This window comes from Enoplosus armatus, chromosome 8, assembly GCF_043641665.1.
Source record: "Enoplosus armatus isolate fEnoArm2 chromosome 8, fEnoArm2.hap1, whole genome shotgun sequence".
Taxonomy (NCBI): Eukaryota; Metazoa; Chordata; class Actinopteri; order Centrarchiformes; family Enoplosidae; genus Enoplosus; species Enoplosus armatus.
This window is the reverse complement of record NC_092187.1, coordinates 2,365,461-2,389,532: the sequence shown is the minus strand read 5'-3', so window position 1 is coordinate 2,389,532 and position 24,072 is coordinate 2,365,461. Positions and strand designations below refer to the sequence as shown.

Here is a 24,072-nt window from a genome sequence, read left to right as displayed (position 1 = left end):
GTCATGAAACCGTGCCATTTAGAAACTGGTGGTTGGGCATGAATCAGGCGCTTGTTGACAGTTTGGGTGGAGTATCATACTTGCACCTAGTTTCAAACAGGATGTAGCTTGCAACCTCATGTACCACCTTTTGATGTCAGCTATTCAGTAATGGGTTGAGGTGTTGATACAAATCTGAAGTGCAACACCCCAAGCTAGGTGCTAAACTTGATACGCGCTAGTATTGGCTGAGATGTTGTGCCAAAGATAAACGACTCATCTGCGGGTTTGTAGCGATATGGCCGTCACTCAGCTCATTTTGCTGTTGTGGTTTGTTGCGAGGCACCGCTCTGGGCTTGGTACGTGTTGTCTGCTGGTGTCGAAACTCTTCGTCTTCCTCTCTCTCACATGTTTCCTCTTTTTTTTTTCTTTTCTGCGCTGGCAGACTATTTTGCAAGCTCACATGACCTTTTTTTTTCTCTGCATGTTAGCTTCTGGCTGTCACATTTAGGCTGCTGAAGGGGAAACCACAAAGAAAAACATGCCTCATTCGCAGAACTAAGGGGTCCCACATTGAAAGTTCGTACATGTGTGTTCCCAGAACACAGATTATCTGATTACTAGCTGTAAAAGATATGAAATGTGTGAGTATTTGGGGTTATGTGCTGAAAGCTTGAATGGAAATAACGAGTTTCTGTTGCAAAAATTATGAAAACAGATAACCCAGATTTCATAAAATATACACAATATATTACAACCTTAAGTAACACAGTCAAAGAAGCTGACTTATATTAGCAAAGCCGTTCAATTCATTTTTTGTGACCTGAGTGGAAAGCTGTTCACTTTTGCAAAAGTTAAAATTGTCCTCACCTCCACTGTCTCATACACCTCTCTGTCATGATAAATGCCACCTTACCAGATCTCAGCATGTACTTACATAAGATTTTACAAGAATCCATCTTTTTACATCCCCATGGCTAAAAAGGGACTTGACACAGTAGTATATGTCCCAACCCAGTTCCCTGCTCTCCCAGATCAGTAGGAGCTGCTCCCTGTGGGGCCTGAAGTATCTGATCTATTTATATGACCTTTGAGCGTGAGACTAATGCACCCCATTACCAGTGGCCATTCATTATTCAGTAGCTGCTCACCTGCAGCTAAATGGATGACAAAATTAGAAAGGGGTACGAGGAGAGATTTTGCTGAGTCAGTAGAAAGGTGGTCTTTTACTGCTCTCATGGTGCATCATGTTTATCTTTTTAATTGGCTTGTAAATCATTGCTCAAGCAGTAAATCCTCTGTAGAGATAACTTTAATGTTAACTTACACAATGTCTTTACAAGTATGATTTAATTACACTCAATACTTCCTTTACTTACCACTGAGGTCAGTGTGTGTGTGTGTGTGTGTGTGTGTGTGTGTGTGTGTGTGTGTGTTTGTGTCTGTGGTTTTTGTCTCATTTTTTCAAAATGAAAATGCTTTAAGAGATTATGAGAACAAGAGGAGAGAAAAAAACAAAACAAGCTTGACAACAAACGGTGAACTAGAAAGAGAATTTGCAGTAGTACATTTTTTTTTAATTAGGTGATTTGTTTTAAGTATATCCCTAAACCCTACAGGCAGGCCATTCCTAAATAGGCTTGATTTATTGGAAAAAATGACTCTATAGCAATGTATTTTAATGTTATTCATGATGACCCCTCTCCCATTTTTCAAGCGTAAATTACTTGAATTAATTCTTTGCCTTGCAGCGGACTATCACAGCAACAACTATACGGTGACTAACGGCTGGAAGATCCACAACACTGCTAAGAACAAGTGGTTTGTCTGCATGGCCAAAAATGCAGAGGACAAGCAGAAGTGGCTGGACGCCATCTTGAGGGAACGGGAGCAGAGAGAGAGTGAGTAACACTTTTTTTTTTTTTAAAAGGCCATTTTTTGGCACTCCTGGTTGATGGAACTGGCAGAGCAAAAGAAGAAATGTTTTTATACTAGATTTCCCTTTGTGGGAAATTCTGTTGCTTTTGTGATCTTGCTTAGAAAGCTATGACAACTGTGTGCTCATTTAAGAGGCTGCTGTTTGTGGTTGAATTGTATTATGTTATACTGACAGGTGTTTCTGTTATTTTGTCCTCCCCGTTTATTTCCATGATAGTTGGCTAATTAACACCTGTCTGTATAATGCAATACAGTTCAACATCCTCCAGAACAATCACACAGTTGAATCAACACAACTCTAAAACAGTTTCCACTGAAATTGAACATTGTAACATTCATGACGGTAGGATCCATTGCAGGACTGTTGTATCAGACTGTCTGATGTACCTAATAAACTTGCACCTGGGTGTATAGAAGTACCTCCTGCTCCTCTCCACCCTCTGCTTTTTCAGCCTCTCCATTTGCTGTCTTGACCTGCAAGATCCTTATTTTTCATTTTGCCTCCATCTTTTGTGCTGCTCGCTCATTGCGGTGTTGAGCTGCGTGTCCCAGAGATCACACATGTCAATCAAACCGTTTGACCAATACCGTGACGTGTCTGTCCTTGGGGAAACACATTTTATGGGAGCCAGCTTTGGCCTTTGCATTCCTGATTTGTAGATGTGGGGGCACCCGTTGTATGTTGCCCTACATGTTGGCGTCACCTTAGATTCACAAACTATCAAGGCTCCCTTAGCCGGCTCACAATGATGACTGTGGATGTGCTTCTGACCTGGATCCAGTGTTTGTGTCCTACGGTTATGTCCCACCTTGAACAAGCTGCCTGCCTTTGTTTTGCAAATAGAAGCTTAGGTGACATGACGTTCACAGTTGGCCTGGTTGACCTGTGCACTGAGCAGAGGCTGCCACAACCATCTATTCTTCACATGAAACAAAATCAATGCAGCAGAGGTATTTGTCTAATCAAAGCGCTCGGTGGGAAGTGGCCGACGAATCAAATGTCTCATTCACAGATGTGCTAAAAACAGCATCCTCTATCAAATGCTTAAAATAGAAAAGCATTCACTTGTCAAAGAAAGTGAAGCTCAACTACGTCATACACTTAAATTTATTTTTAAATCTATTTTTACTATTATAAAATTGTTTGTGTCTCGCATGGACTTAAAGGCCGAGTTTCAGCAGCTTGTTTTTGAATTTAACTCGAGGAATTAGCTTTGGATAAGTGCAGAGAAAATCAAAAAGTGTATTTAGTCTCACCCCAAAAAAAATCCAAAATCCAGGGACTAAGACAGCACCACCTCCTCTGATTCGAGATTAGTAATGTAACCTGATATTCTTGTCGCTCCTCAAGTTGTCTTTCCTTCATTGTGCGACTTCCCTCTTTTGCCGTAAAATGCGTTCCCACCTGTTCAGCACTGGCCATCTGTCTTTGTTATGTTGTGTGCATTAGGCAGTGTGAAAGGCTTTAACCAGATTAGGGGCTGTACACAACAGGTCACCTGATAGCATTGATGGCGAAAAATCTAAACTGGATCCCCTAAAGCTATTTGAACACGAGTTGTCTGAAAACGACTGATTGCTCAAAGGTGTTGCTGCACATGCGTGTTAGTACAACTGTCAACATAAACATTTGCATTTTTGTAATTCTTTCCCGGTTGTACACTAAATAAGCATCCACAGCGGAGTTCGGCGTCGTCAGCTGATCCTGTGATGAAAGGGTTCCAGAGTACGAATTAGTACGAAGGAGTGTGCTGCAGCTTGAGGTGTTAAGTTTCAGCCCGGCGGAAATCGACCTGAGGCTAACAGATGCCGGATCAGTCACAGTGCCCCATTTCCCCACACTCTCCCTTTCTTTTACCCAATCTACAGTAGACTCCGCTCTCAACCTCTTTACTACAGTCTAGACAGCTACATGATAAGTTTTATCCCAGCAACGATTTTTTTCACTCCTCCCCATTCATGCATTATTGCTTGTCCTGACACGCCTTGTTTAACGTGACCTTTTCCGTGTATTGTTGTGGTCCTTCCCTGTGTTGGACATTCAGCTCCCCTGAACCCTCCCAAAAGACTTTCATTGTTTAACAACTGCCAGCTGAAGGTGTTTTGTCTTATCACTGTTTTCATGGAAGTTTAGGGGAAATGCGTGGGTCAGATAATGCGATGGGGTATTAGCTCGCGGAGGAAGACGAGGCGCAGCACAAGACAAACTCTGACAGCTGGACCAGAAGCTGAGGGGCCTCTGTGCTGGACAGGCCCCGTCTGTTGTTCAATGACACTCATTGTTTAAGTCTACTCCAGCTGCTGTCAAATGTAATATAACCCCACCTCCATCACAGGCTGTCAGTGCAGAACCCTAAAGACTCAATGGGAAAACTGGATTAAAGAGTTAGTCTTTAACTTCATACATTGTTTGTCTCATCCTTCTCTCTCCCTTTTAAATCGGTCAGGCTTCTACCCCAGCACTTGTCACTCAGCTTTCTACCCTCAGATGCTAAGTTGCATAATACAGCATAAGAGATATTGTTTTCAACTTAGTTTGCACTGGACAGCATAGAGAGTCTGAAAATCTTAAGGACTCTGGCACTCCGAGCTGACCACAAAAAACTAGTGACAAGAGCCAGCTGATCAAATGCAGACGGTTGCTGTACTTTGCCTCATGTCTTCAGTTCGTATCTGCAGATTAAGTCACTGCAAAGGCTACAGCCATGCACATGCGCTCTGGGGCTACATGAGAGGAAGTAACTAGTCAGCAGTTTGTATTTGTAGTCCAAAAAAACAGGAATGTTGGACAGGAAGACAAACGAAGTCACCTACCATCTTCAAGCCAAAAAGGAGGAGAAGGGCGCCCCGGTAGCTCTCCTGGTAGAGCGCGTACCATGTTGAGGCTGAGTCCTTACCGCAGCAGCCTGGGTTTGATTGCAGCCTGGGCCCTTTGCTGCGTGTCATCCCCTCTCTCTCACTGATTCGCTAGACTCCAGTCGGGAAGGTTCACTGTCAAAATGATAAATAATGACCGCCAGTCAAAGATCGCCAGTTAGTTCTGTTTCCAGGTGTCACTCTATGTTCTTTGTCAAGAGCGTTGCAACGCATAAATCAGAATGCTTTATAGTCGGGTTCAGCAGCTCGGTGTGACTCTCAGTAGAGTTAAGCAGCTTAGGGAGGCACAGTGCAGCAAAGTTGAGTTGCCAGAGTCAGAAAGTCTCGGTGTGGTTCAGAAGTTCATCAAACCGCTCGATGAGGTTAAGCAGCTCAAACAGTGTGCTCACTGCAGAGGTTCTCCTGGGGTAGCAGGCCCTACAATGGGCCCTCACATGTTCTGCTTTACAATAGAGGAATAATAGTTAACAAACCAACACAGAGACGAGATCAAGATCACATTGCCCTCCTGAACTTTACTTACTCTAAAAACTACTTGCCTTGGAGAGATTAACATCTGGGTTTGTTTCAGAAGGCTGTGGCAGACCCGAGCCGCCATGCTCTGTTCCTGGCTTCGTTCCATCTGCACAATACCAGAACACAACCGGGCCGTCCAGGCAAAAGCCCGATTGTCTCTTCTAACAGCGCCGTGACGGTCTTTGCCTTTTGGCCCTGATACGTGTAGATAGCTGTGGAGAGTTGAAAATTGGTGTCCTGTAATGAGTCCGTTGTATTTTTCTTGGCATTGTGATACAGTGACTGTGTTGGACTGTGCTGACTGTTTTTAGGTCATTAAAAAGAGTCTCATTCCATTGATGGCAAGAGTGACAAATCCACTTGGATCTGACTTGTTCTTCTCTTTTGTTTTTAGGTCTGAAACTTGGAATGGAGCGGGATGCCTATGTGATGATTGCAGAGAAGGGAGAGAAGCTCTACCACATGATGATGACCAAGAGTCGGCACCTGATTAAGGATAGACGCAGGAAGCTCAGCATTGTGCCCAAGTGCTTCATGGGAAAGTGAGTTTCTTGCCTCCTCAGTGCCTGGTTTCTTTAACTTCCAAGAATGTGACTGCAATGCTATGCTGTTCACAAGGGGATCTTTACAAATTGTTGTTACATAAGATCAGCAGGTTTTCAAAAGAGCTGGTATCCAGTCTCCCCAAGTCCTGGCAAAATGCCTAAACTGTTTTGTCCCTACATCCTCTTGTCCGTAATGAGCCCCCCCTGCGCGCGCCCCCCCCCCCCCCCAATAGTCTCCTCTCACGGGTCATAGAAAAGGCCAAGTTGCTTCCCACTAACTCATATCATCGAGCACACACTCACACACCCAGACTTTCATTAGCAAAGGACCTTTAACTGAGGCTCTGCAACAAGCCATTCCCCCTTCTGTCCCCTTGATGTTTCAATGCCATGAATAGACAATGAGAGACTTGCCTAAGTTTCCCTGAGTTGCTCTACATACACAACCAGTGTTTGTGAGATCGTGAGCAGCAATTAAATTCTTTCCGGCACTATCTTGGGGAGACAAAAAATAAAACCAGGCAAGACTACGGTGGTGACTGATGACTGATCTTGTAAAGAGAAACCAGGGAGCAACCATTAAAGTCTGCAACACGGCCAACATGGCCTCTCAGTATATTGCAAATCATCCTCCATCGGAAAAGTTTTTTTTCTAGAGGTAAATGTAGTGGACGATAACACTGCATTGAGATGGGATTTTTTATGAGTTGCTCAAACATTTTATGGTGTTTCTGGGAGATGTGTTCCATATTGGTGGCGTCACACGAAATCCTTGTCTGGGACTTTTCCCCTCTCTGTCACTAGACCGTCTGGACCCTGAGACCTTCTAGGAATTCGATTCTGCCATACTGTGTGTATGTGTGCACTCTTTTTCCCTGTCAGAGCAAGATTAGTGCGTTACTAGTATCCTCATCGGGAGGTAATGTTTTATCTTGCCCCTATCCGCTTGTAGGTGAGAGTTCAGAGTCAGCCCCGGTACAGTAGCTGCCGAGCTGGTTCAAATTCCAACGACTGCCAACATGGATGTTTGTTTTCTCCGACAATCCTAATTTCCTCCTCTGCCTCATCCATTTGGTATACGTCCAGTTTATCTCCCTCTTTCCCTCACTGTCTGTCCCTGTTTTCACTTTCTACCATCCTCGCTTTATCACTCCGTCATTTCCAGCCGATGAGCGCAACCTGCATTAGCCCTGCATTTGTCTTTCTGATGAAATTAGCAGCAGGCATCGTTTGAGTGCTTATTGCATTAAACAGAGTTGCTGACTGCCAGTGTGATAGCACCCTGTTGTCTTGATGGCGGCATCCCATCATCTGTCTGTCATCTACACTGGAAGATGGTCGGTGTTAACACGCTTCACATTTTCTTATAGCTACTTTTGCCAGTGCTTGCTTAGCATCATTTGTGGGGCTTTAAAGTGATGATATATCGTATCCTAATTTCTTGTATTGTTTGTCCGTACCTTTTGGTGCTGAGAGGAGAGCTAAAGCTAGGAAAGATATGGAATTAGCTCTCAACTGTTGACTCTTAAGATAAATCTTCCTGCTCCGTTTCGGGGTAAGCTTCTGTTCTGCTAGCTTTTGGTTCTCAATGTATTCTCTTACCCTCTGAGGGAAAATACATTAGCTGTGTCCCAGTTCCATGCTACGCGTTCATTCTGAGCGGGTCTTGAGCATGTAGTGTTTTCACAGTGTAAACATGACAAAATTACAGCACACTGTAAAAGGTCAGCATACATACTTGTGTGTTGGTGATGCACACTGGTGTCCCACAATGCAATGCACAAAAGAAATGGAGCTGGAACAAATGAAGACAAAAGGCTAATGGTGGTGAAATTGCTCCAGATCTCAATCGTTAGAAACAGGGTTTTCTCTTCGTGAAGCTAGGCCGTTAGTTTGGTTGGTAGTTGGTAGTGACACTCTAAAGTGGCAGTTTGATTGACGTACAATGGCACCCACCCTCATTTTCTGTTAGTAGTAAAGTAAAGTATATTGATTTCTTGTATACTCACTGCACTATACACTACACTGTAAAGATTAGCCTGTCTCAAGCCTAGTAGAACACGGCTGACTTGAAAAGGGTTTAAGTCAGTTACAGAAATATGCAGAAGCTCAACCAATCATCAGCAGATATTCCCACAAATCCATTATCCTTGTCTTCTACCTCTTTGTGTGTGGCTGAAGGCTCTCTCTCTCTCTCTATCAATGTCCATTTGTCTCTCTCTCTTTCTTGCTCACACACACACACTATTCCTGCTCATCATATTAATTTCCATAACAGATTTGTGTCCAAAATTAACTTGACTCTTACATAACATCCACACACACACACACACACACACACACACACACACCCACCCAACATCCCCTCACATTCACTTGAGTCCCCTGTCAATGTCAATTAACCGGCTGTGACATGAATATAAAGATAGACAATGAACGCACACACATACACTAATAATTCAGGCATGAAAACACATTTTTTCCAAAGACTTTTTTTTCCCACATACACACACATACAACACTTACAGGTTATAGCATGCACCTGGCAGGTCACTGCCAAAAAAAAAACAAAAACGTATTAATTATGGTAAAATATTCCTTTTGTGCGTCAGGCAGACAAAAAAGGACTGGTGGCAGATGGCTCAAGGTGTCTGCAGTTCTGCATGCACACACACACAGCAATCATATTCCTGTGGGTGGGCTTTATATACATACACACCCTTAACATTCATGCATACTATATTTACGATCACATACACACTCACGCATCTGTTGCATGATTGCCTGGAAGCAAATCCGCACATATGGACAGATTTCTTACGCGCATGCTTCTAAATTATTCCCATGCTGGAATGTTCAGTCTAAGAATTCATGAACACACACACACTCACATGTACTAGTGCTCTCCAAATCACTGTTCATCATTATCTAGGGGAGTGATTTCACTCAGCAGCATGAAAGACGAAGAAGCGGAGAATGTAATTTTTCAAACATTTGTTCAGTGCACACTGGGTTTGAAAAGAAGGGAGCAGAGCTGAAGTGCTTACATTTAGATGGTTAATGCTTCTACAGTACCAAAGTCTCGGGGATATTTGTAGCAAAAAAGGTTTTCTATGAATATGCACTGTCTGTGGCTGCACAGTCTGTGCCTGTGGTCTGAGTAGTTCATTAAAGCTGTAACCATTTGAAATGTCATACTGACAGACTAAATTGGTCAAAGAATCTTGCACAGTGTCAACATGTTGCATTGCGCAAGGATGTCAGCAGTGAACATCATGGCCAGCTCATCTTCAGAATGGATATATTTCACTGCTTGTGTCACGTCTGGCCTACTGAAAGCAATACGCTCTGCTTGCAAGACATACATGTAAACACTATATGCATTAGGCGTACCATTAAGATACAGTATAAACAAACTAGCAATAGCTACTTCCGTTGAAGTTGGGAATAGTGTGGCAAAAAAATGTGCACGCTCATATTCGCACTGCTGACTAACTCCCATTAGCTTTTACTCTAGCCACATTTAGCAACCGCAAACTACAGCCACGATGAGCCGTGACGCATTACAGTGCTTGTCATTTATAAACAAAACAGTTAGGCTAAAAATCCCTTACTCGGTCATCACAAGAATTGTATTATTTCCTCACTGGTGGAATCTGACAAGTTCATGTACACTTTGACAACGTGTCAAAGGGTGAATCCATAATAGCCTGTGCACTTACACTGAGACTGACGTTTCTCCTAACCAAGACACCATGATGCAGTTTTCAACGGAAGACTGTGCTTTAGTGAAATCCCCTGCTGCAGTAGATATATTTTTATAGTATGAAAACATCTCTCACGTACATTGGTGTTATAGATAAGGTTCTAGATGGGCCGCCGCTATGACTAATACGTTAAAATTAGGTTGAAATTCAGCAAAACGTTTCTCAATGTTTATTCGCATTTATTTATGGTCTTAAGTGTTTAGCGTGAGCAGTGAGCGCGAGAGGCTTCGTGAATGAATGTGAAAGAAAATAGGTGTACTTTCAGAAATACCAACTTTATCGACAGAAAAATCCAAGAAGAAACATGGTGGCATGGAGGCACCCACACTGTGTGTCTCCCAGGTGAAGGCCTGTGAAAATTCCATGCAAAAACAGCACAGCAAGGCGCCCCATGCCACAGATGGAGACAATTCAAACCAAAAATCAAAGCAAACCAGTGAACAGATTGCCACTTTAAGAAACCGGGCCTCATCATATGCTTCTTTGTCTTGTTTTCTCAGTGAGTTTGTGTCATGGCTGATAGAGAGTGGAGAGATCAGTAAGCCTGACGAAGGGGTCAACCTGGGACAAGCCTTGCTGGAAAATGGCATCATTCACCATGGTGAGGCCAAAAACAGAATCCTTTATTTCTCTCTCTCTCTCTCTCCTTTCTTCATTCTCTCTCTGTTTGTTAAACCTCTATCATCTTCTGTTAACATCTTCTTATCAACTCACGTTTTGATGCTCTTTGCAGCTCCCCTCGTCATGTTTCTGCTGTTTTAAACTTTCATCTCATCCTCTTTATTTAGCTGGTTTTACTGCCTCTCTTTTTTCTCTGATTTCCATTCTCCCTCTATAATTGTTTGACTCATTCGTGTCATGAATGTGTCCTTCCACTCCCATTGGAGCACCCGTTTTAGGGTAGAAACCACCATGATCCAAAAACATTGTCTGGTAATAATAATTCTGTAAATGTGTCTCACATTATTTCCTCTCCCCTGACTTTGTCTTGAGTGTAACATTCACAGGTCCACTAACCTGAATTATGCATTGATAAGTGACAGAGACACACACACACAAACAGCTATGAATAATGTATGAACACAGTTGTCCAGAGGATGTTGAAGGGGCTCTTGTACAAAATAAGTGCAAACCACTGTCACGACTTATACACACACCACCCTCTCAGAGAAATGTGCTGATACCCAACATTCATATTCCTTAATACCTGTGGAAAATCCCCTGAAATCCTCCCTCACAGTAGCCTACGACCACAGAGAGATACAATGATGACATGCAGGGCTCTGTGGGATAGCAATGAGGCTTTGTGGGCAAACTGGAGAGGCTCAGGGCCCTGCAGGCAAAGTGTAGGTGGCACCAGTTAGTGAAAAGAAATCAGACAGAGTGGTAATGTGACACACTGGCAAAATGAAGCTGTCCATCTACCCCTCCTGAGTCATGCATTTGTTTTGTGAGGAAACGCATAAAACAGTCAACCACATGTATTTTATAGTACAGTGCAAATTTTGTCCAATCAGCTGTGCGTGTTTGAGCCACTAAAACACACCAGTTCGTACTTGAATGTTTTCAATTTTGACGTCTCCTTTGCTCCCATAATAATTCAGCTATCATTCATGTGCTTTAAATTCCACATTTGACACTTTACAATGGCTGATTGTGTGGTGCCTTCTGTTTTATGAGGGCATTTTAAGTCTAGACTGAGAAAACTAGCAGCTTGTTTGAGCCCATGCCAACTTGTTGTGGTGGAACCAAACTGCCTCCGTTTGGCAGATTTCACCGTTTCTGTTTGTGTAAATATTAGTCATCTTACATTTTCTGTCTTGAATTGATTATAAATAAGAACTTGTTTTGGATGTTTTTTTTGCTTATTAATGGGAGTTGGGAGATTTTATGGGAATTGGCAGCTGTCTGCTATGTTAAATATTTGAATCTTATGACTTAATCTAAAATCTAATGCTCCACTATTCTCCAAACTTTAGGAAACTTACTACCGAAAAGACCCAGACAAAGTAGTGACAGCCTGAGCTTTGCCTCACTCTGCAAAGTTTCCTCAATACGAGTGTGCTTCAACTCTGACAACAAATATTGAGTAATGACTACTGACTCAGCTTGCCAGAACTAGAAAGATGAAAACGAATCTGATTTCAACTCTTACTGTAACTTTTCAGCCATGTTGTCTGAGTAGAGACAAAGGCCAACTAGTGTTACCAGCGAGCACTGCCAAGTGTTGTGAACATTATTTCATATAATACCTCATTATTTCATACACTACCTCATATAGTCTTTTAGTGCAATACATATATATATATACACATTGTATATATTTTTTACTTTTATTTTTCACTTAAATATTGTAAGTGTGTATATTTGTCATTTTTTATATCTTATTTTTGTACATACTCTCATTTCTAAATTTATGCTACTTTCTACTCTTGAATGGGAGCACCAGTACTGTATAATTTCCCCCCGGGGATCAATAAAGTATTTCTGATTCAGATTCTGATTATAGACATGCCAGCCATTTACCTGTTACAATAAGTCGGTAAATGTAGACAATTTCAAACAAGGAAAAGATGTGAAAGGAGCACTTTTATTTTGATTAGATATTCCACAGTTAAGAGTGGAGGAGGAGGAAGGGTCCAGCTGCGGTGACATTTTCTCCTTCTGGTGATGTTTCAGTTTCAGACAAGCACCAGTTCAAGAACGAGCAGGTGTTGTACCGATTCCGCTACGACGACGGCACCTACAAGGCCCGCAGTGAGATGGAGGACATCATGTCTAAGGTAACTATAATTCTGCGTATCCAAGTTGGTGTTTGATAAGAAATGTAAGAACAAAAGATGGGGGAAAAGAGATGGCAACAAATCAAAAAGTGACTCCCAAGTGATATTGTTGACTTTAGCGAACGCATCATAATTTAGTGCCTTAAAATTACATAATTGAATAAAATTGTTCAACATCATACGAGCATAAACCTTGGTGGCTTTGCAGTTTATGCAAATGTTCAAATATAATCTCTGGAGGCACTAATCCCTTCCCATGAAACTCAGAAAGTAAACTCCAAAGAAAAGGACATAAAGGTTGGTTATGTTGGCCTACATCTGTGCTCAGAAACCATTCAGAGAGTTCTGAAATTCCTATCCGAAAACGATAGCCTGGGGGAAGTTACGGTTAAACCTCTTGTCCTGAAGCCATGCTTGTACTTGTTTACCCAAGGTGTGCATGCTCTATGACTCAGCGGCTCCGTTTTTCTTTTCTTTTAGGGCGTCAGGCTGTACTGCCGCCTTCACAGCCTCCACACGCCTGTCATCAAGTAAGTACTTGCCCCTGCCCCCCCACCCCCCATATGCTAATGTTCCCACTCTCCAGGTGCGTGAATGCATATTCATGAAGGGTTCACATTCGACCCACGTCACCCTCTCTGTAATGACTGAGCTAACACGAGCACTGCCAGGAATGACAGCCCTCAAACCCCTTTCCGCTCCAACTTGGACTCCCAGCCGGGCCCGAGCTGCTGTAGATTCATGTGCTCAAGAATCAGTTCAGGTCGAGGATACCAGGTTTTCATGACTGTAGATTTACATGAGGTAGCTCTTAAAGGATTAAGGAAAGCCACATATTATGAGCACTTGTCTCTTAATCTTTACAGCGTTGTGACTTGGCTGAAAATACGTTATGTCACATGTTACATGTGAATTTCTAAAATCACGAGTTAAGTGGGAGTCCCAAGCATTTTTTAACCTCATCAATCACTTTTTATTTCTCCTTTACGCTCTCTCCCTCTTTCACACCCGTAAACAAACACACCCTTTCTCACTTTCATGCTTACATTCGCAGTACACATACTCAGAAATATAAACAGTACAGTATACAGCATATAAACACACATCAAAAAGCACCATCCCCTGAATGTTGGACTCCGTAATTGTTCTTTTAAACTAAGTCTTATTATAATTCTAACTCTAACTGAAGTGGAAGAGTGATCTCACAAAAAAATAGTTTCCATCTGAATGTCCGAGGGTCAGAATAGAAGTACAGATTTATAGAAGCAGAGGAAACACTGACACCCCCTTAAACACACACACACACACACTCTCTGTCCGCCGCAGGCCTTCCCTGTAATCTCCCCCCTTCATCTCTCTATCTCTCCCTCCATCTCTCACCCGCTGATTGAAGTGCCCGGGCTTGCCATTGGTGCAAACAAAGGGCTTTCGGTCCGGGGACAAATCCTATTAACATACAAAGGCAATCCCTCTGCCTGCCAGCCAGATATTGTGTAATATGGCCTTTTTTTAATCCATCACTAAATTGGCATTGTAAGTAGCAACCATTAATTATAATGTTTGAGTGATGGATGTATTGCATTTTATGAATGCTAAAGAAAAAAAGCATAAAATGTGCCTCTGCTTTATTAAATTACGTTGAGTGACAAAGCGCCCGCCGGTTTCATAACATTAAAATGCCGTGAATAAGAATCACAACGTATGGTAAAACAGATGTAAACCTCATAAAATCAATCTCGGAAAGGCCACAGATGTCTTATGCTGTAGAGGATGATGCCCTCCTTGATACAGAAAGTCATTGATCAGCAAATGGAGCTCACTCCTCATGTTGTTTCAAGGCATTGTCTGCGTTGTCAGTGTCAGTGCACCTCGTGTCACATCTGCATTTAACAGGTGTCGCATTTGGCTTTTGTTCTGAATGTGACAGTTAGCAATATGGGTGGTCCAGATACAGCCCTTACTCACAACGTTGAGACGTTAAAGCAAGTCATTCCTCCCAAATGTGCAACAGAGCGCCACAGGAAATCATTCCCGTCTGTGGCCATCAAACTGTTCAACTCCTCCCTCTGAGTGTCAGACACTGGACCTGCTCCTACACATACTACCTCATTATTATTTATTCTTTACATTTTCAGTGCAATACATATAAAGTCATACACAACAGTGCAATACATATATATATATATGTATATATACATACATACATATACATTGTTATTGTATATATTTTTGACTTAAATATTGTAAATGTGTATATTTTTTATTTTCTATTTCTTATTTTCATATTTTGTACATACTTTTAGTTCAAAATTTTTGCTACTTTCTACTCTTGAGTGGGAGCACCGGTACTGTACAATTTCCCCCCGGGGATCAATAAAGTATTTCTGATTGCGATTCTGATTCTGAAATAGAGGATATGGTTCATTTGCATCTCTGATACACTCGTTGAGTCACACAGCCAACCGCACATCCTCTATAGCGTTTCCTTTTTCACATCTTTACATGCTGAGCAGATTGGTCCTCCGGGGTTGTTCATGTTCTCTCACAAAGGCTCAAAGAATCAGAAATGAAAAGGGCAATGACTGCAGGAAAACTGTAGCCCGTCTGCAACACAGGTAGCACTGTACCTGCAAACAAACAATTCTCATGATGTTCAACAGAAATCACACATGCTTTCTCTGACTCTACAATGTCCTCTTTTGTCTGTTACTCAAGAAATGCAGCATTACAAAAGCATAGCAGAGAAACTGTTGGGTGATGATGCTGTTGACCGCAAAGAGGTTTTGTTATCTATTAAACGTAGTTACATGTGAAACCACCGACTGTGAACGGTGTATCTTTCATGCCACCTGCATTGTGCTGTGAAAATGCATTTTTGTGAAACCTTTCAATGCTCCTCCAGGGACAGAGACCACCATCTGAAAACCTTTAAATCTGTGGTGCCTGCCAGCAAACTGGTTGACTGGCTACTCTTGCAGGTAAAATCAATGTCTATTACTTCCATTACTGTAAATGAGTATCTTTTTGTTGTACTGTTTGAGTATATTCTTCAAGTGTAACTTTTGCTGAATGTGGGAGAAACAAACTATTGGTTTTGCAAAACATTTGTTGGACATTTGTCACTATATGGCGATCTTGAAGAACACAGCTAAGGCCATGTAGAATCAGTCTCCCTATCTCTCTTTGTTTTTATTATACGCATAATTATTAACACGTGCTGGCTAACAAATCCAGAGAGCTCAGGCCAGCGGTGCCGGCGTCGGCTGTGTGTGAGGAGGTGTAAACAGGCATTGTAACTGACCGACTGTGTGCGTCACTGATTTGGTTTCCCAGGGAGACTGCTCGACCCGAGAGGACGCTGTGACGCTGGGCGTGGGGCTCTGCAACAATGGCTTCATGCACCACGGTCAGTTCAATTCTCTCTCTCACACACGCATGCATAAAGCACAGGTCAACACACACAAACTGAGCAGGGTTTCTACTTTACTTCGGTTTGATGACACGCTACTCTTCAGCACAAGATAAAAGGAGCTTAATGACACGTTGACATGACACATTCATGACGTGGTGATGCGTTTTGTCTGTCTCTAATTATTTAGCCCTCTCTGGTTTAAATTTCATTAACGCTGTTGTTGTTGTTGTGTGACTTGATCATTCTCTCCCTCTTGTATTCTCCTTTTCTGTGCCACTTGATTGCCTCATTGTGCATTTTTTCAGTCCTTCTCTCTACCCGCAAAAAAACATAACATTAGCCTCTCCTCTGTCATGCCATCGTAAAAAAAAAAAAAAAAAAAAAATTGGCATACCTGGTCCAGCCAAGTCTCGGCAACCTCACTGACCACGTTGTAGCGAGGCGGCTTTGGTTCTCGCCCAGCATGTTGAACGTAAACAGCATTAGCAGTGTACCCTGACCATGGCTGTTTGGCGTAGCTACATGGCTGTCTGGGTCAGTCCGCTGAACCATGACCACTGGTTAAGGCCTAAAATTGAATCGGCCGTCTTCATTGGCCAAGTGTATTATGTGTAAAGTGAGAACCACTTAAAGGCAGCAGTTGGTGTTGGAATACTGAAGAAGTAACGTGATGACGGTGCTTCCTGATGCATATAGTGAAGTATGCAAGAAGACTGACATCTAAGATGAAGGTCATTCTTACACATTCCGTAATTGGGCCAATTTGTAGACCGGTGATTTACACCTATCCTTCATTTTAATTTAGTGTAGATCCTTTAACAAACACTGTCCAGTCGTCCTAGTAGGGGATTACAGTAGGTACTATTGACACGTCTTACAGCAGTCAGTACAAGTGATGAATCAGAATGTATACAGTAGAAATGTACACATGATTAAAAGCTCACACATCTCCTCTGTAAATATTGTCTCAAGTGTTTGTATTTCGCTCTCATTTAAACACACCTAACACTTCCAGGCAGTCATGTGGTGGCTCTTTTCGCTCGCCTCACTGGCACTCACAAATACACCTACTTTCCCTCACCATCTGTTGGAAGGTGTCACCTGTTTCCTTTTACCTCTTCCTCTTCTCTGCCCTCCTTCAGGGTCACGACCTCTCTCCTCTCAGCCTGTCTGCACTCCTCACCTCTCCTCACGTCACTCTCTTTAGTCCTTAGTCAGCACATCTGCTGCTCTTCACCTGGTTCCTCTTCGTCTCTTTGTTTTTCTCTGTCCTTGCCTTCCTTGACTCTGTCTCTTTTTGTTTGCCTGTCTGGTTTTATTGGATACGAGGCAAAGGGGCTCCTCACTGGTGGGAAGATCACTGATAACAGATAAGACAGTTAATATGCCTTTCGTCTGTCCTTACCTGCGTACATCATTCATCTACACGTCTGTCGTGAACACTTGCATTTTGCCCCCCAGGCGACTCAACATTCAGAGCACAACACCAGATGCAGCAATTCGTTTCCTCCATTAGTCCTGTTATACGGAAAGATTGAATGGCTCCTGAGTCGAAATGTCATTTACAAGTCATTACCTATTGGAGAATATTAAATACAGAGTAGCGATAATGGAACTATGAGTGAGTAATAAGATTTCCTCTCCACCGCAGTTTTCTTATCAACAGCATCAACAGTTACGTAAGTCAATACTAAACCAGTGAAAGTGAATGATCTTCCCAAAATGTGTCTTGTGGGGATCTATTTTGTCGTGGTGTGTCTATTTGGTGGACATTGATTTAACCCCGGTTAAATAGGCACCCAGATCAGTCACTCAGGCACTTAGTACAAAGGAACCTTAAAGGAATATTTAGTTAATGATTGCCCATGTAGTTGCATCAGTGCATTATATTTTATGCCGTGCATTCATAGTATTATTATATAAACAAAAAATGTTTAAAAAGTATATGCAATTTAGTACTTTAAAAAAAAAAACATATATTCCTGTGAATAAATGTCTCATCAGAATGAGTCTTAACTGTTGTTGACCCTTAGATATTGTTAGCTGTTCTCAGCTTTTACATGATGATTTAGCAGAGTGTGTGTGTGTGCAACCATGGGTGTGTTATTAGGGTATGACAGTTTCCGGAGTAGCACTCCCTCTAGTTGAATAGGTGGTGTTAAGGTATTATACGGCCACAGCCCCGTGACTCAGAGGAAATAACTCACGGTCAGGCTCATTTTGAGTTGGCGTAAGGCCAGTGTGAGTGGGTTTGGCGTGTGTGTGTGTGTGTGTGTGTGTGTAATCAGTTTGTGACGGCTTTTGTTCACCTGAGGGTGCCAGATGCTCTCCAAATCTCTGAACAGCTGGGTACCTTTGGCTCTCAGTGTTGCCCGTACAAGCCCCAGTGGCCTGACAGATTCTTACACCTAACATTAGGGAATGTCCTCAGCTCAATGTCTTGTATCTATGAGTGTGTTTTTGGGCCAAAAGTCAAAAATACCAACTCATACGTGACACAAACAATATGGATATTCTTTCAAGCTCAAAAACCGCTGTGGCTGGAGAAGCATTTTATTCCTCACCTGTTTGAAGTGCCCCATGTGTTGGAGTGAGGCTCAGCCCAACAGTGGGATTTCTGAACACACTTGCACACACGCGGCAGACGGTTTCTTGTGTCCTCCGGAGAATCCTTCCTAGCCCTGGCCTGAGCTGGCTACGACCCAGATGTGGTTTGGCTCCAGATGTTCCTGCTAGCGTAATTAGCTGAACTAATTAACCGTTAGCTTGCTTGTGTGAAGATGTCCACACATTAAGTGGCAGCTTTTTTGGGGGGATTTTGCTCGGGCAGACACTCGTATATCTCCGCAGGTCTTTGAAGTTGCAAATGACCTGCAAACGGGGCTTGTGTCATCATGCAACACACTTAACATTTACGAGGTCCAATTTACCAACAAGACCATCATTTTAGCCAGTATGAACACAAACACACTTTGATTATTAACGGACGGGCAACAATGTATGGTCAACGCTGATGCTAAATGCCTTTTTTGGCCTTTCATTAGCAATACCTAACCTCTTTTCTCAGCAACGTTTAACTGAATAGACTGAAATAGAGCCATCGCCATTTGTGTCATTATGACTTTCTGCAGCGGCTCTCTGATTACATGCTGTGTGTGTGTGTGTGTGTTTTTCCCCTCAGTCTTGGAGAAGAGTGAGTTCAAAGACGAGTCCCAGTTCTTCCGTTTCTATGCGGACGAGGAAATGGAGGGAACCAGCACCAAGAGCAAGCAGCTCCAGCGCAATGACTTCAAACTCATCGAAAACGTCTTGGCCAAGTCCCTGGTGGTGAGCTGGAACACAGGACACACATAAACACGCGCATTTCCTCATTCTCTCACACAAATTTGTGGTTACACGGATACTTATTATCACAGTACCAGGCTAACACAGTAGTTTTTGTTTCCTTTGGAGAGAAAAAATAGTCTTTCCCTGAAGCAAGCGCACTAAATATTGCATATCACTACATTGTGATACCAGCATTATCCACACACAAAAAAGGAAACACTGTTCCGGGTGGGAAGCAATGAATCAATGTGGATGGACAAAGAAAACGAGCTGTTTTTTCAAATCCATTCGCATTTATCTGGATATGTGTCACTCATTCATGCAAATACGTGCGTGTGTACACAGCAATTATATAACAGGACTGTATTGTATAGCCAATTGAACTGGCATACTGGCGTCTACTATGTTCGTCACTCCACTTTGTTTAGACCTGTCTTTGTATGTGTGCGTTCTTCTTTCTGATCTCCACAGCTAGGTGCCCCCCCCCCTCTCCCCTGTCCTCGTGGGAGCGGGGGGGGGGGGGGGGGGGGGGCTGCGTTGATGACAATAAACACCTTTGAATTTGCTCTGATCAGTATGCATCTTTAATGAGTGTCGTCTTGTGGAAATAAAATACAATCAACTGTACTGCCTGCGATGAATTCCCCTTTGTGCTGCTGCTGCTGAGTCAAGAGATTAAAGTCATGATGAGTGACAGGAGTGGGTTGTTGCAGTCAGATATACTGTACGCTCGTCATTGGAAACATTTCATTTTAGTGCACAGACACGCGAAACAGTGTAGTGATCCCAATTTGGACCCCCTCCCCCCTTTCACATTATTCCTTGGATCTTGGTCTTGGATCCTAATATTTTTTTAACTAACAAGCTGCTTAGTTCCCTTATCTAATAACGCAGAGGCTAATTAAGAGTGCAATGGAACAGTGTCTCATTTTCCCTCCTCAGAAATGCTCTCTTTTACTGGTAGTACATTGACACTGAACAGTCCTCGTTATGGACATGAGACAACAGTTGCTGGGAGAATAGAGTGAAGAGGACAACCTGAAATCAGGAGTGAGACGTTTAAGCACTGTCTACCATGTATTCAATAAAATTGGTTGAAGCATCTCCTGTAAACAAAACGGAAAAATTGTGGGAAACAATCCTGAAGTTTCTAAAATGTCATGAATTGAAGTCAGGGAAAAAATAGTAGTATAGCCTCTGCTCACCATATTAAAGCTTCCAAAACCTTATTGGCAACATTATCATGTCATGGCCTGGATAGAGACTTCTATTGTTATTACTTTTTCTACAGTAAAAAGCAGCAAAACGGCCTGAATGTCCTTTTGTCATTAGAAATTGTGCAATAGGTCATATAGCAAATAGCCTGTTCAATATGAAAACGACATCTAACTGATGTGTATTTATTTCGCACATGAAATAAGGTCAGTGCACTCTGTTTTGGGTCCAGCAGTTAGTAGTTTAAGAAAGAAAGTTCTCCGTTTAGTTAAGTCCATTATCTTTGGGGAAACCTAGAAGCATCACCAGCATCCCTTTTATCAGAGTGGGAAGTACGCACGCTATCTGGCCTTCCACAAGAAGTCGAAAAGGGTTTTTTCCTCGATTAGCAGAACTAATCCTCCCTCCTGGCTGTTATTGAAGTGAAGTGCAGGAACTCTTTATTTACCACGGCCATCTCCTCTGATGTAACAGCCGAGATCCCCATCTTATCAGGGTCGAGCAGCAGGAAGATGGCCCCGGCCGCTTACCTAATGGAAGCTAATGTGTTTGGTGATGACAGAATTTAACTAAGCCTCGCCCCACTGGGGAATAGAATGTAAGAAGCAGAGAACATCTTAAGAAGCAAGACACCTGACACGCAATGAAAATCGCAAATTGCAACGATATGCTAATGTGTGGATGGTTTGTACATACGACCGCTCAGAAAGAGAGCCGCACATCGCCTTTTTAACATGACACTTTGCAGCTCATTGCAGCAAATGTGAACAAACGGCATGAAACAGCAAGAGCATGCAGTTGACTTCAGTTTAAGAGTCAGACGTACAAGATGTGCCAATAACAAGATATTTTACAGGATTTTTCCAAATAGCAGCAGAGCATAGTGAGGCAAATATGATTGAATATGAATGTACAGTATATGTCATGACAGCTATTTAGCCACTTGCTTTACTGACGATGCTAAACCAGTGAAAGACATTAAAGTGTCAGTCAGCAGTGTAAACGTGGGAGTAATTAGGTGATTTTTCTCTGTGCTAGATCCACCCCGAGGAAGAAGACTACGGCTTCGAGATTGAGGAGAAAAACAAGGCCATTGTGGTGAAATCTGTCACTAGGGGCTCACATGCTGAGGTAATGGTCAACACACACGCATTGTCTCTCCTTCCTGCCCCAGGGCACTAGTTCCAGTAGGTAATGGCTGTCTACTGTTTGGACGGCTGCTGTCAGTCTGCCTCTTTTCCCTCTGGAAGGACTTCGCTCTGATTGGCTGTAGCGCCATTAGACATGCTTACTCGCATCACCTCCACAAAAAATACACACACACACACACACACACACACACAAACATTTTACTCATCCAGAGCAATTTAAAATGGCGATAAGGTTGTGACAAAACGTTTCAAATGGGCGTGATTATTGTGTTTCTTTTTAACTAATCATGCTGTGGTGTTATTTTCATGTTCGTGAGATGCCTGTAAACATGTGTCACATCTGTGGCTACTGTGTCAGCGGTTGTTTTACACCGGCCAAAACTAAAATCACAATGTCACCTCAACTTATTTCACTCATCGCAGTTTTTTCCCCACATTGCACGTCTCCTCAGTCACTCTCTGGACAATCTTAACCCTTTTTCTATCCTCTTTCCTGCTTCCACCACAGTAAACCCGCACTCTTCTGCTCCCTCTTGCACTTTTTTCTCCTCTTCTCTCTCACCCTCTTACTCTGTTATTCATACCCCATGTCCCACAATAACAAGATTGCTAGTTGTGACACAGCCTGTGTGCCAGCACAGTGAATAAAGCTCAGCTGATTCCCATGGGGCTCTGAAAAGGGCTGAGAGACACACACACTCACTCACACACACACACACACACACACACACACACGCATGCACACACACACAGTGCTCTTTCACTATATGATACTATTATAGAAAGTCACGTGCAGACAGGCATCCATGCTGTATAATCACACACACACACACACGCACACATACATCCTTCCACATTCAGATGGCTGTGGCTCCTCCCAGTCGGTCCTACATCCACCCTGGGCCGTTATCCAGAGTCAGGGCCCCAGCTCAGCCAAGCCACCCCACCGGATCTGTGCCCAGGACACTGGACCCACACAGGGAACACACAGAGGCAGCATTATTCTCACAACGTGACTGAAGATGTGCAAGATGACTGCATTTAATGACGTGCAGCAGGCTGCGGTGCTGCGTGTCTGTCATTTGAAAAGGGATTTTAGAAGCTAATGTCTGACTGTGCAAAGCTGAGGATGTACTTTGTGAGCATGTGTATTTGTGTGTGCAGTTGGTATTGTATTTCCACATTCTTACGTGCACTGTGACTGATCAGATTGTATTTAATTCAAGGAAGAGGGCAAGATCTGATAACTGAAACCACCACTGGTGGCAGGCAGAAACACGTGGCCACATTAAGAGAAAAATGTAAATAAAGTGCACCTCAGTATTCACAGAAGTAACCCTTCAATCTGAAAATGCGTGCAAATCCAACAGGCAGCAGGCAGGAGACTCAGGTGTAGATATATGCAGCTTAATCATATCTAATATCCAATCTTGATATGCACTCCCGCCATCAAAAGCCTATTCATATCCTGGAAAATACATGACAAGACTGAACAGGCTGTGAAAATACTGAGCAGTACACACTGCTCTGTTATGTTTTGGTTTGTTTTCTTCCATACTCCTTGGAAGCACATGTACTGAACAGGGACTTGATTCTGGGTATTAGACACTCGTCAGTGAGGTAAAAAACTGAATCATACTTCACCTGAGCCGAATGCCGTACACAGTTTAGGTCTCACTGTGACACTAGGGAGGTAATTCACGAATTGAATCTGGTCCCCACATGAAACTCTTACCAATTCAAATGGGGGCTTTAGAGGGAGCTGCAACCTAAAAATAACAGCATTCTGTCTCCCGTCTGTCTGTCTGTCCATCCAGATGGCTGGCCTGCAGGTGGGCAGGAAGATCTACACCATCAACGAGGACCTGCTGTTCCTCAGGCCCCTGTCGGAGGTGGAAACCATGATCGGCCAGGCCTTCTGCATAAGACGCTCCCTGCGGCTGCTGGTTGCCACCAAGGCCAAGGAGTGAGGGAACACAAACACTCAAACACACGTATACACGCACACACACACACACACACACACACACACATAGGGCACACTGGTCTGACTGGTCTTTTCTCATCCAGGATTGTGAAGATCCCTGACAACCCAGACAGCCTCTCCTTTCGACTCTGTGGCTCTGCCCCTCCTCATGTCCACGCTGTCAGGAAAGGTGAGTGATTCCTGCGGCCACTTTGATCACCACAGTACATGACGTGGAGAATACCTAGCAAGATAAAGACTAACACTAACACTATAATAAAGCCGACGTCCAATCACCCAAACCAAACTTTGTGTTAGAATGTAATTAAAAATAATTTTATAAAAAAAAAAGGTTCTGGTCCCTGATTACAAAGTTCACATAGTGAGAGAGATGAGTTGCAGAAGAGTTCAGTCACAAGGAAGGACACAGCATACAATATAGTTTTTAAAGGTAAAAGGATGACCATGAGTTTGTATCTGGAATGTAAAAGTAATCTGCTGAGTGGTTGAACAGTTCACAGCTCCCAGGGAGATGAAATTGAATTAGTATTTCTTTAATTCAATTACAAGTGACATATTTTTGGCTTATGACTCCC

General features: G+C 42.9%; 1 protein-coding gene across 2 annotated transcripts in view; it reads left to right on the top strand.

Annotated features, from left to right (window-relative positions):
- The window catches only part of prex1 (phosphatidylinositol-3,4,5-trisphosphate-dependent Rac exchange factor 1), a 77,053-nt gene that overhangs the window by 31,429 nt on the left and 21,552 nt on the right, over window positions 1–24,072 (top strand). For both annotated transcript variants that reach the window (XM_070909963.1, XM_070909962.1), the window contains exons 9-19: window positions 1,731–1,880; window positions 5,705–5,852; window positions 10,123–10,223; window positions 12,302–12,405; window positions 12,886–12,935; window positions 15,308–15,383; window positions 15,739–15,811; window positions 18,999–19,144; window positions 21,398–21,490; window positions 23,328–23,476; window positions 23,581–23,666. In XM_070909963.1, coding sequence (XP_070766064.1) covers window positions 1,731–1,880; window positions 5,705–5,852; window positions 10,123–10,223; window positions 12,302–12,405; window positions 12,886–12,935; window positions 15,308–15,383; window positions 15,739–15,811; window positions 18,999–19,144; window positions 21,398–21,490; window positions 23,328–23,476; window positions 23,581–23,666 — 1,176 coding nt within the window. The remainder of the gene's footprint in view (window positions 1–1,730; window positions 1,881–5,704; window positions 5,853–10,122; window positions 10,224–12,301; window positions 12,406–12,885; window positions 12,936–15,307; window positions 15,384–15,738; window positions 15,812–18,998; window positions 19,145–21,397; window positions 21,491–23,327; window positions 23,477–23,580; window positions 23,667–24,072) is intronic.